Source organism: Colossoma macropomum, unplaced genomic scaffold (assembly GCF_904425465.1).
Source record: "Colossoma macropomum unplaced genomic scaffold, Colossoma_macropomum, whole genome shotgun sequence".
Taxonomy (NCBI): Eukaryota; Metazoa; Chordata; class Actinopteri; order Characiformes; family Serrasalmidae; genus Colossoma; species Colossoma macropomum.
In genome coordinates this window covers 4,591,971-4,604,161 of record NW_023494785.1, presented here as the reverse complement: position 1 = coordinate 4,604,161, position 12,191 = coordinate 4,591,971, and the positions used below count along the sequence as shown (strand labels likewise).

The 12,191-nt window shown below is 42.3% G+C and overlaps 1 protein-coding gene across 1 annotated transcript in view; it reads left to right on the top strand.

Annotated features, from left to right (window-relative positions):
- The first annotated feature begins 4,164 nt into the window (after positions 1-4,164).
- LOC118812938 overlaps positions 4,165-12,191 on the top strand; it is a 93,712-nt gene continuing 85,685 nt past the window's right edge. The window contains exon 1 of the mRNA XM_036578046.1: positions 4,165-4,286. Within this exon, the coding sequence (XP_036433939.1) occupies positions 4,278-4,286 (9 nt within the window). The 5' untranslated portion in view covers positions 4,165-4,277. The remainder of the gene's footprint in view (positions 4,287-12,191) is intronic.

The window sequence follows — 12,191 nt, the reverse complement described above, 5'->3', positions numbered from 1 at the left end:
CATTAGCCTCGTAGCTCTGGTTCAGAAGCGAACTTCAGACACCAAAGACATCTTGGGTGATTGACTACATTTGGGGGTAAGAGACAAAATGGTCCTTATTTATTCAAAGTTGTGTTAAAAAGTGCACATTTGGCCACCTTTAATGATGAATCAGCTTCAGTGCGTGAAATCAAGTGCCAGCATACCAGCACCTCATTTACAAATCATTTGCATGAAGCCAACCTAATTCATGCTGATGCTTCAGTAGGGAGCTAATAAACGACAGCATTTAGTGGCTCGTGAGCCAATGGGTGAGCTCATAGGTGGTGTTTCAGGTCAAGCAGTGAGTGCACTGCTCCCCCTACTGACCAAACTTTATATTGTTAAAATCATGATGACTGGAAAGAATAAAATATGAATGTTTTTTTTAAGATGGTAGAATGATGTGATTGTGTGATTGTCATCCTAAAATATCATCGCTGTCCAATAGAAAAACAAGTATCTCCAAAATATTAATTTTACAGGAGAGGGCAAAAACACTCTTACCTTTCAGTGTAAGTCAATGTAAAGAGATTTTGTTCCAAGTGATTTTAGAGCATTTCTATTGGTCCATGCATCATGACATTTTTACACAATGTAAAGGACAGCCAGTGTGTTGAAAAGATGTAGAAAAATAAAAAAACGACAAAAATGGAGATGCATGGTTTTCATTGGACAGCGACGATATTTAAACACTGCATTATTGCAGTGCGTGAGATGCTGCTGCACTAACTATGTTTTGTATTGTTTATCTTGTGGGCGGAGTCCACATGCAAAATAATAATATCCACTTTTATACCGGATTGCCATGTGCACAAATTCTTAATATTGTTGTTTTCTATTTTAATTCTCATTATTGTTGTTATAGATGATATTGATTGAGTTTCTAAAGTAAGACAAGAGTTGCAAAACTCTTATTGCGAATTTTTACGCAGTCCAACCAGATGTGAGTTTGATCGTACAGATATGTCAAAGACAAAAGTGACGAATAATAAACACTGTCAGTGAATTTGACATGCGCTCATATTAGGATCAAATGTGACCGTGCATGACGTTGATGAACGAGAGCCAATGTGTGTAAATATCGTCTTCTACCAAACTGTTCCTTTAAGCTAAGAACTGTACGCAAGGTCGCGCACTGAAGCTCTCCATTTCCATCCAAGTCTCGAGGATCAAAAGCTGCTGTTTGTTGAACATGAAGGTCTTACCACAGGATTAACATCTCTTAGATTTTCGCCGCACTCTAAGGTTCTCTAACGTAACCCACAGTGCTTCTGACGCAGTGTGTGTTATGATCCTGCTGTTGGTTGGGTTGGGTTGGGTTGGGTTGCGCCCATCAGCAGAACAGTTTCATAACACAAAACACAAGCAGGGGAGTCATTGGTATTGGCTTCCTAAGTCCCTGAAAATCCCCTCTGCCTCCACTCTCTGCTGCACACTAATGAGAAGCGGGGAACGGGCTCCAGGCCTCGTGACCCTGGGCTGAACCCAAGCGCCCGACTGCCTCCGCTAAGCCCGCAGTGGCCCAGCGCGGTTTTCCAACGACGTGATTTCTCCCTGCCAACGTAAACCTCAGAGCAGGCACTGCTTTCAAAGGGCTTTTTTTCTGGAAAGTAGCTGTGTCGGGTGGCTGCAAATTAGCCAGCAGTGACCCAGAAAAGAGGGGATCCAATGGGTTAAATTCCAGCCGAATGGGTGGAGATGCCTCGGAACCGCATGGCAACGCAAATATGAAGCATGGGAGGCTCAGAGCGCCGTTCTTTTTATAAGGTTTGAGCCGTTGTGGCTGAGCTCTGGACATAATTATGGCTGTTCTTTTGTGCTTTCTATTAAGAAAAAAGGTCAAATGGAAAACAAATTAGAGAGGCTAATTGCCTCGAGAACCGAAACCAAACAGAGACGGTCCACCAGCGCTTCCTCTCTTCTGCAGATTGTGGTTGCGAGTGCCAAAGCCAGCAGCAACTTTTTTTATTTATTTATTTTTTTTTGTGTGGGAATTTTGATGTCTAATTCGCATCTTTACTCAAACAACAGTCACTCAAACAAGGGCTGCTTTCATTGCATTGTGTCGGCATTAGGATTCATTCATTCCACTCCGAGGCTGGAGTCGCCCAAGAGCTTCCTCGTTCTTTTTCCTTTTTTTCCTCCTCTGTGCTCCAGGCTGCCAAGCGCACTTCTTTTCTTCGCTGCCACTTTTCACATCTCCTCATGTGCCAGGGCTTTTGTTTTAAAGTCGGAGAGGGGGAAAGAGGGAGGAAAGGGCAGTTTGCGAGAGAGAGCGAGGGAGAGAGCTGTACTTTGTTCAGCTCTCCTCTGGGTACTTGATCTCTTTACTGTCCTAACAGGCCCAGAAAGGCTGCCCACTGCTTCTGCTTCTCTTGGGAACTGGACCCAGTGTTTGACTTTGAGTTGACTTTGACCTAAAAGTGTCCACTCTGCAGCCACATCGCATCTCCTGTTTGTGGTTTCTTCTCTCTGTTCTGCCCGGAACAGGCCGATGCTTTTAGTTTTCTCCAGGCGGATCGGGACTTTTTATTTTTTTTTCCTGCTGCTGACCTAGAGTGGTAAAACACATGAGCATCTTGGACGGAACCGATAACGGAAGTCTGTGAAAGTACATCTGGACCGTGCCAATTTATTAACCCTTTAGGTTTATTACAGGGAATTATTTAGCAACTGATGTGATACTATACACAAGCCTTAAAGGGGAATTCCACTGAATTTTGGAAATTTCTGCATTATTCAATTTTTTAGATGTTTTGGTGTGAAATGGTTGATTGTAGAGACTGTAGATTATAAGAACCTGGGGTCTCAATGTCTACAACACAAATATAGCCATTTAACTGCTATTCAAAGGGGGATTCCACCAAATGTTCAAAATTCCTGCATAATTCGGTGGTTGAGACGTAGACAAAGTCATTCGGAGTGGTTTGGTGTGAAATGGTTGATTTGTAGACTGATGTCTTTACAGTGGTGGTGATGGGAACCAGGGGTCGCCATGACTACAACACAAATATAGACATTTTTATTCACTATCCAGAACCACCAGTGAACCTAAATGAGTCTTCTGGGTGTTGATGATGGTAAATTAGTGGTAAATCTGAATAAATAAGTTTTTCTCCTCCACCATGAATTCGTTTTAAAACAGCTTTAGGCCAAAATCTTCTCTAAACTATTGAAAACAGTGTCTGAGGCATCAGGCGACATATTAGAACCGTCCAAGGCATGTTTTTAATGTAAACGTTGTAAAAGTCTCCCCCTGCCTCTTTCCCTCTCCCCTGGCTTTATTTCTTTTTCTTGCATTTTCTCCCCCTCTCTTCTTTTTTCTTTCTCTCTCTCTTTCTCTTCTCAATCTTCTCCCTCTTCCTCTCCCCCGTGAATCTCTATCTCCTCCATCTCAATCTCTCTGCTCCTCTCTTTTTTGTCTTTCTACCTCTGAATCTCTCTCTTATCTTCCCTCCCTCCTTCCCTCCCCTATCCCTCCTTCCCTCCCCATCCCTCCACCTCCACTCCCTCCCTCCTTCCCTCCCTCCCATCCCTCCCCCATCCCTCCTTCCCTCCCCATCCCTCCTTCCCTCCCTCTCCACTCCCTCCCTCCTTCCTTCCCTCTCCACTCCCTCTCTCCCTCTCCACTCCCTCTCTCCCTCTCCATTCCCTTCCTTCCCTCCCTCCCTCTCCACTCCCTCCCTCCATCTCTACTCCCTCCCTCTTCTCTCCGCTCCCTCCCATCCCCCCTCCCTCTCCATTCCTCCCTCCCTCTCCATTTCCTCCCTCCCTCTCCATTTCCTCCCCATCCCCCCCTCCCTCTCCACTTCCTCTCCACTCCCTCCCTCCCTCTCCCGCTCTCCCATCCCTCCATCCCTCCATCCTTCCCTCCATCCTTTCCTCTCTCTCCCTCCCTCTCTCTCTAGCTCTCTTTCTTTCTGTGTGTTGGGGTTGGGCTCTCTCTCTCTCTCTCTCTCTCTCTCTCTCTCTCTCTCAGTGAGGGCAGTAAGAAGTTTTTCAGTGTTCTCTCTCTCTCTCTCTCTCTCTCTCTCTCTCTCTCTCAGTGAGGGCAGTAGGAAGTTTGTGTTCAGTTCTCTCTCTCTCTCTCTCTCTCTCTCTCTCTCTCTCTCTCTCTCTCTCTCTCTGTGTTTGGGTTGGACACTCTCAGTGAGGGCAGTAGGAAGTTTGTGTTCAGTTTACTCTCTCTGTCTCTGAGTGTTTATCGGCGTGTACAGCAGTGAGCTCTGCAGATCGCTGGTGAAGGATGTGTAAGCATGTCTCAGGTGAGTCTGCTCTTACTCTGCTCCACCTGCTGTGACCTGTTTAACACCACACCGCTGTTGAGCTGCTGAAGCTGGTTTAGATCTGTTCCTGTATGATGTTTGCTGGCATATGGGAGAACTTGGAGTTAAAGGGGCGTTACACCTACTCTTCAAATTTCCTGCATAATCAAATGGCTCAGATGTAAACAGAGTCATTCAGAGTGGTTTTGGTGTGAAATCCTCTGTTCTGGAGAAACTGACTGAGTCAGAACTGTTCACAGTGGTGGTGATAGGAACCAGATGTCCACCTCTAAAAGCTCCCTCACAGAAAGTTACTACATGAAATGGTTATGAATTCTCTGCCTGAAGCCTGCGATATTGTTTTATGATATTTTTGAGATACAGATTTTAGTCTCAGACGTATTTTTGGTGGAGTGGTTCATGCAGGGCCAGAGAAAGTTCATTTTTCAAAGAAAACTGATTTCAGATTTTCCACTGTTCCCATCATCAGCATCACATATAAACACTCAGAAGACTCGTGTAGGTTCACTGGTGGTTTTCGATAGTAAACAAAATGTTTATATTTGTGTTGTAGTCATGGCGACCCCTGGTTCCTATCACCACCACTGTAAAGAAATCTGAACCATTTCACACCAAACCACTCTGAATGACTGTGTTTACACCTCAATGACAGAATTATGCAGAATGTAAGAATAATCAGTGGAATTCTCCTTTAAGGGGAAAATCTCAGGTTAGCAGGAATGTTGAGTTTGCAGATGTTGTTTTGGTTCCTGTATCAGAGCGTATTCCTAATATGGACTTAGTTGAGTGGCTTTAAATGCCTGAAATGCCTCTGCTGTAGGTAGAAACTGCAGCTTGTATCTCCAGCAGGAGTGCGTGTGTCTTGTAAACACTTTGTGTTCTACATAGTAAGTGCCCAGGTGTATTTGCATGTCTGGCCGTTGGGAGCTCCCAGCTTTTCAACATGCCTTTATTACAGATGGGCATGTTTCCTTTGTCAGTTTACAAAAACTTAACACAGGGGTTCCTAAAGTGTGTCCTGGTGAACCCATGTTTGTGTTTTTTCTACTCTACACACCTGATCCAGCACAAGAGGAGCTTGTTTAATTAGCTCATGAGTTGAATCAGGTGTGTGAGATGAGGGACAGCACAAAAACGAGTTACCATATTGAAGCCTGTGCAGGTTTATTTAGAGGAAAACAGTATCAGTATCATGTTTATTTGGGGTTTTCCACAGGTGTGAAACAATCCTAGGGGGCATCTCATGGGAGGGAGGGTGAAGCACTGCATGGACCTGCTTAAAGTGAAGGTTTAGGTTTTGGAAATGACCATAAAGATTGGAGCTAGAATGACCCAGACTGAGAGGTAGAGCTGAGGAACAGGGAGGAGATGGGATGGTGGTGGGGACTGCGAAATTTTTGTCAGAGGAAAGTGAAGGTAGAGTTGGCAATTTATAGGGCGTTAGATTGGAAGGGGGAGGGGTTTCAGGCATGCCCCTACCCCAGAATATCAGCTATTCCAGAACTTTATAAAATATTGTCTCTTTTGAAATTGGAGACTGCATAGATACAATAGGACAAAATATACATTGGTGGCCATCATTATTCATTGCGGGGGGAGTCCAAGTAGACTATTGATTTAACATTTTATAGTGTCATAAAATGTTAAATCATGAATAAATGAAGGCTTATTTTTCTGATGTACGCTGCTCCTCCCTCTGGGTTTTGAATGTGCTGCTAAATGCTGGTTTTATACTGGAAGCGGTTGAGCTGGTAAAGCAGAACGTTTTAGCCATAGTTTCATTTTCTATGACTCGCGAGTGAAAAATGTGGCAGGAGTTCATTTTGTATGTGTAATTTGTTTTACATGTTCATGTTTTGACAAAAGCAGACATCCTGAAAGCAGTCAAAACATCGCTGCAGGTTGTGGATAAGATGATGGATGGATGGATATCATCTACTGCAGCAGCACAAAGTTCAGTAAAGAGCGAAACAAGAGCTGAAGTATTGCCGTACGTTATTATACAGATGCATAAATTGAAGTAAAGATACATAATAAAATATTCTAAAATAACCATAAAGATATAATGTGCAACACAAAAATAAGAGAGTAAAATTGCATAAATATGCAGGTGACAATGCTGTGGTGCATGTTACATCCAGTGAATGAACTGAGTGACTATGCACTGTAAACAATAACATATATTAACAGCTGTGAAATATGGATGGGTGTATAAACAAATGGCAGCCAATACCTAGTCTATTCAAATATGCCTGCAATGGCCCATTACCAGTTTTATGGTAATTAAACCTGGTATTTTTGCTTAGTTGAAAATAACAGCGAGAATCAAACATTAGAACACTCCAAAAGAAGGCATGGGGTCCCCAAACGTCTGATGGACCATGTATGTTTGAAGGTGCTCAGTTAGTGTGTTGTTACCTGTCATTAGCTTTTTAATCGTTTTTTTTTGTTCTCTGGACTGTTACGATGTATATGAGTGTCTGTGTCCTGCGAGTGAGTGCGTGCTGCATTGGAGCGCTCTGGTCAGTAAATCAGTCCAAAGCAGCCACATTCCTCCGACACTAGAGAGGGTCAAGAGGCAGGGCCGGCGTCCAGCGCTCAACACTGTGTTGACATAAGAGACTCATCCAGCCTTTTCACATCTGACTCTCAAAAGAACTGGAAGGGAGGAAGAATGTAAATATGTGAGATATGTGCATGTTTCCCAGGCTGCGTTTCTGTCGTATCCCAGGCTGCCTCAGTCTGTGTGTCCGTTTGAACAGGCGTGCAGTGTGTGTGCTGTTGGTCTCGAATGTCTCCCCATTAAATTAATGACCTTCTGTATTTGCTTCATACAGTGGTGTGAAAGAGGAAGTACAGCAATGAAAAGATTCTTGTTCTGCTTACAGTATTAACTGTGGATTAACTCTTTAAGATCTAAGCTTTAAACTGGCCACATGACGTATCTTTACATTTTAAACAGTAACTGGGTGACGTGTTACACTATTATCAAGTGATTTACGTCCTCTGATTCAGCTCAAACTCAGCTTTGCAGCTAAACCAGTCAGTGAAGTCAAATATTCAACATAAAAAATGTAAACAGTGGGCAGAGTCGACACCCTGGATGGGATCTGCACGTGTGCATCTACACTGTAAACTTAAATTAGTTGACTTTACATCATGCAAACTTGTTGCCGCAAAAAATTAAGTTACTTAGCACGTTCAAGCCTAAATAGGTTTATATATGAGTTATATTTACAACCCCATTTCCAAAAAAGGGACATGTTCAAAATGTAAATAAAAAACGAATGCAATGATATGCAAATCATGTAAAACATATATTTAATTGAAAATAGTACATAAACAACATATCAAATGTTGAAACTGAGAAATTTTTATTATTTTTTGAAAAATATATGACCATTTTGACTATGATGCCAACAACATGTTCCAAAAAAGTTGGGACGGGGGCCTGTTTACCACTGTGTTTCATCACCTCTTCTTTTAACAACATTCTGTTAAAATGTTTCCCGTTCTTGCTTGATACAGGATTTCGGCTGCTCAACAGTTTGCTTTATTGTATTTTTCATTCATAATGCACCAAATTTCTTCAGTGGTGACAGGTCTGGACTGCAGGCAGGTCAGTTTAGCACCAAGACTCTTTTAATATGGAGCCATTGTGTTGTAATAAATGCAGAATGTGGTTTGTCATTGTCTTGCTGAAATAATCAAGGCCTTCCCTGAAAAAGACGTCGTCTGGATGGCAGCATATGTTAGCAAAAAACCTGTATATATTGTTCAGCATTAATGGTGCCTTCACAGATGAGCACATCACCCATGCCATGTGCGCTAATGCGCCCCTATACCATCATGAATACTGGCTTTTGAACTGTGTGCTAATAACAAGCTGGGAGGTCTTTAGCCTGGAGGACACAGTGTCCATGATTTCCAAAAAGAATTTGAAATGTTGATTCGTCGGACCACAGAACACTTTTCCACTTCCCCTCAATCCATTTTAAATGAGCTCAGGCCCAGAGAAGGTGGCAGCGTTTCTGGATCCTGTTTATATCAGGTTTCTTCTTTTCACTTCAGAGTTTTAACTTGCATTTATGGATGCAGCGACAAACTGTTTTCACAGACAGTGGTTTTCAGAAGTGTTTTTGAGCCCATGCAGTGATTTCCTCTGCAGAATTATGTCTGTTTTTAATGCAGTGCTGCCTGAGGGCTCAAAGATCCCTCAGCCAATATTGTTTTTTTGGCTTTGTCCCTTGCATACAGAGATTTCTCCAGATTCTCTGAATTGTTTAATGCTATTATGTACTGTAGATGATGAAAAGCAAAAGTTCTTTGCAATGTTATGTTGAGAAACGTTATTCTTGAATTGTTGCACTATTTGATTGTGCAGTCTTTCACAGAGTGATGAATCCCTCCTCATCTTTACTCCTGAAAGACTCAGACTCTCCGGGTTGCTTTTTACTTTTTGAGTTCTGCTTACTCTCCAGTTAACTTGAATGGTAAAACTTTATTTGAAGGCTACCTGCATAAGGACTTTATAGCGCATGAATAAGTATTGAATTATGTACTTATAAAGCAGTAGTTGAGTATTTATGAACAGCTTATGCCATTAATCGCAAGATGAAAATATATGAGACTCAAGATCTGACTTAGAATTGCACCCCTGAGACTCAAGATTTGACTCGGATTTGTACCTCAGAGACTTGAGATTTTACTTGGACTCTCACCCCAGAAACTTGAGAAACTCAGTCACACCTCAGAGACTTGAGACTCAAATTGGACTCTCACCTCAGAGAGATGAGACTCGAATTGGACTCACCTCAAAGACTCGACTTGGACTCACACCCCAGAAATTTGAGACTTGACTTGGACTCGACTTAAAGCGACTCGTGAACATCTCTGAGCTCCATGTTTGAAGTATTCCTAAAGTTAAATGGAACTCTCTGTATGTACTTAGCTCTCATTAGCAGTTTTCCCCTTCTGCAAATGTCAGTAATAGGTAACGTGTAGATGCTGCTGGAGCTTTCTTTTATGTGTGTACACTGTATTTATTTAGAGTGCTGCTTTCTGCTGACATCACACAAAAAGGCTTGATCTTTGTTTGATCTTTTGTTCTGTCTTGGGAGAAAAACCTCATTCCTTTACTGTGTAATTGCTGCTGTGTGATCCAGGACAGCACTAGAGCTTTGGGAATATGCTTGTGTGCAGTCGCACATGCTTTTGGTCTTGATGTTTCTCAGAATAGACTCCCAAAACAAAGCCGCAAATCTCTGGCCTTCAGCCTTCTTGAAACCATTTTAAGAATTGGAAGACATGCCGAACATAAACTAGAGAGCTGACATCTAACAGGGAGGCAGAAAGGAAGACAGAGGGACAGACAGACAGAGAGACAAAGGGAAAGAGGGAGGTGTGTGGCCTTTTGCATAAGGCTGGAAAAAGCTGGCATGGCACAAGAGCCCAAGGCCAAACATGACATCACACACTCGAGGGCAGCCACTATCACAAATCTGTCAGCCTGAGAGAACGAGTGAGCAGGATTCGGACTATAGTTTAAAATGTTTATCCAAACCCAACCAGATCTGACTGTTCACAGGGAGTTTGGTTGGGGTCGGACATCATTTCTCACGCAGCCTATTTGTCAGAGTTAAGTTCAGATTTCACTTTTGGGTTTCTCATAGTCTGCCTCCAACATTTAATGGATTTTGGCCCACATTTATCCTCTACCTACTAAGAAAACTCTGAGAACCTGAGTTCTGGGCAGCTTCTGCTTTAAGCTGGGCTTGAAGGCTGCACCTCTCCCCTTGAAGAACAGAGGTAGGACTGAGAGGTAGGCTGAAGAACAAGGAGAAGATGTGACTTGAACACCAGAGACTCGAGATTTGACTCAGACTCACACCCCAAACACTCAGGATTCAACTCATGGTCGTACCCCGGAGACTCGAGTAGAGACTGTCTGTCATTTTTTTATTCCTCTCTTATTTTATTACCATAAGCAGATTTTAATCTCACACAGAGTACCTGCTCTGTGGTGGTCCATGGGGGTCCTGACCACTGAAGAACAGGGTAAAAGGGGGCTAACAAAGTACACAGAGAAACAGATGGACTACAGTCTGTAACTGTAGAACTACAAAGTGCACCTATATAGTAAGTGGAGCTGATAAAATGGACAATGAGTGTAGAAACAAGGAGGTGGTCATAATGTTATGCCTGATCAGTGTAAGACTGGGCTTTTAGCTTAGCACTTTGTGAGGTATTGTGAGCTACTGAGCGTCATTTCTTGTACTGTTCTACTCGTGTACCGATCCTGTTTCCTGAATTTTTCAACTCTGCCTTTTTATCTTTGCCCTTTGGATTGACGGCAGACACAACTTAAGTTCAAATAAACAAACTCGTCATGTCGGGATGCTCACAGCAAATGTTTGTGATTGGTCAAAGGCTCATTTGCATATTGCACACTTTTACGATATCATTGTAATGAAGACATGATAATGATAATGATCCAAAACACCAAAAATAATAGAATCAATCCTCAGATCATACTGATTGCAGACTTAATCCAATCTTTTAACAGAAATTAAGTTCCTTCATTTTCTGCTGTCTTAACAAAGCACTCCACTGAAAGCTTTGATCTCAAAGCATTGTGCTGACCTGTCACCAGTGTGAACTCTGACCTAACCAAGTTCTGTTTAGAGGTCAAGCTGCTCAGCAAGTGAATGAATGGCATGAAGAGAGAGACTGCAGACCTGTCACACACATTGATCCAGTTTTGCTGTTCTTCAGTTATACAAGTCTTCAGTTGGGTAACTTAATGGGTCTTCACTGTCGTTTTTTCAACTTCTTAAAGCACCATACATTTTCAGTAGGAAGACCAGTCCAGGCAGGTCAGTCCAGCACCCTCACTCTCTAATTATGCAGCCGTGCTGTTGTAACACATGTAGAATGTTTCTTGGTTTTGTCTTATTGAAATAAGCATGTACATCCCTGAAAAAGACGGCATCTAAAAGGCAGCATATGTTGCTCCAAAATGTGTATATATCTTTCAGTGTTAATAGTTCTTTCACACACAGGCATTTTACCCCGTAATACCCCGCATACCATGACAGACCCTGGCTTTTGAACTTTATGCTGGTAACAATCTGGATGGTCCTTTGACCCAGAGAACACAACATCCATTATTTCCATACCCAGTCTGAAAGGTTGATTTGTCAGGTCAAATCACGTTTCCATCAGTCCATTTCAGATGAGCTTGAGCCCAGAGAAGGTGGCAGCGTTCCGGATGTTGTTGGCATGACTTCCACTGGGTACAGTCATAACTTGCATGTGTGAATGCAGCGGATGGTGTTCATTGACAGTCGTTTGTCAAAGTATTCCCAAGCCAATGTGGTGATGTTCAGCACAAAAGCATGAACGCCTTTCAGCCTTTTGAGTTATGTACAGAGATTTCTCTAGATTCCCTGAATCTTTACACCATAGAGGGTGACACATCTAAAATCCTTGTTCTTAAACTCTTGGACTATTTGCTGATGCATTTTTTTGGCCAAGTGTTCAGCCTCGATCCATCCTTGCTCATAAAGGACTAGGCCTTCCTGGATGCTTCTTTCACACCCAAGCATGATGAGATTACCTCTTTTAAGCATGTTCTCTGAACATTTAACAATGTTTTTAGCCTTTTTTTTTGCTCCAGTCTCAACTTTTTTGGAATGCTTTATCAATCAAAATGAGCATTTGTTTACAAAAACAACAAGTAAAACTTTAAATATCTAATCTTTTTACTGTTTTCTTTCAAATACAGGTAGATTTATAAATCAATGCTTTCTGTTTTTATTTGTGTTTCACATTGTATCAGCTTTTTTTTTTTGGAATTGGGTTTGTAGTGTTTACACAGAGCTT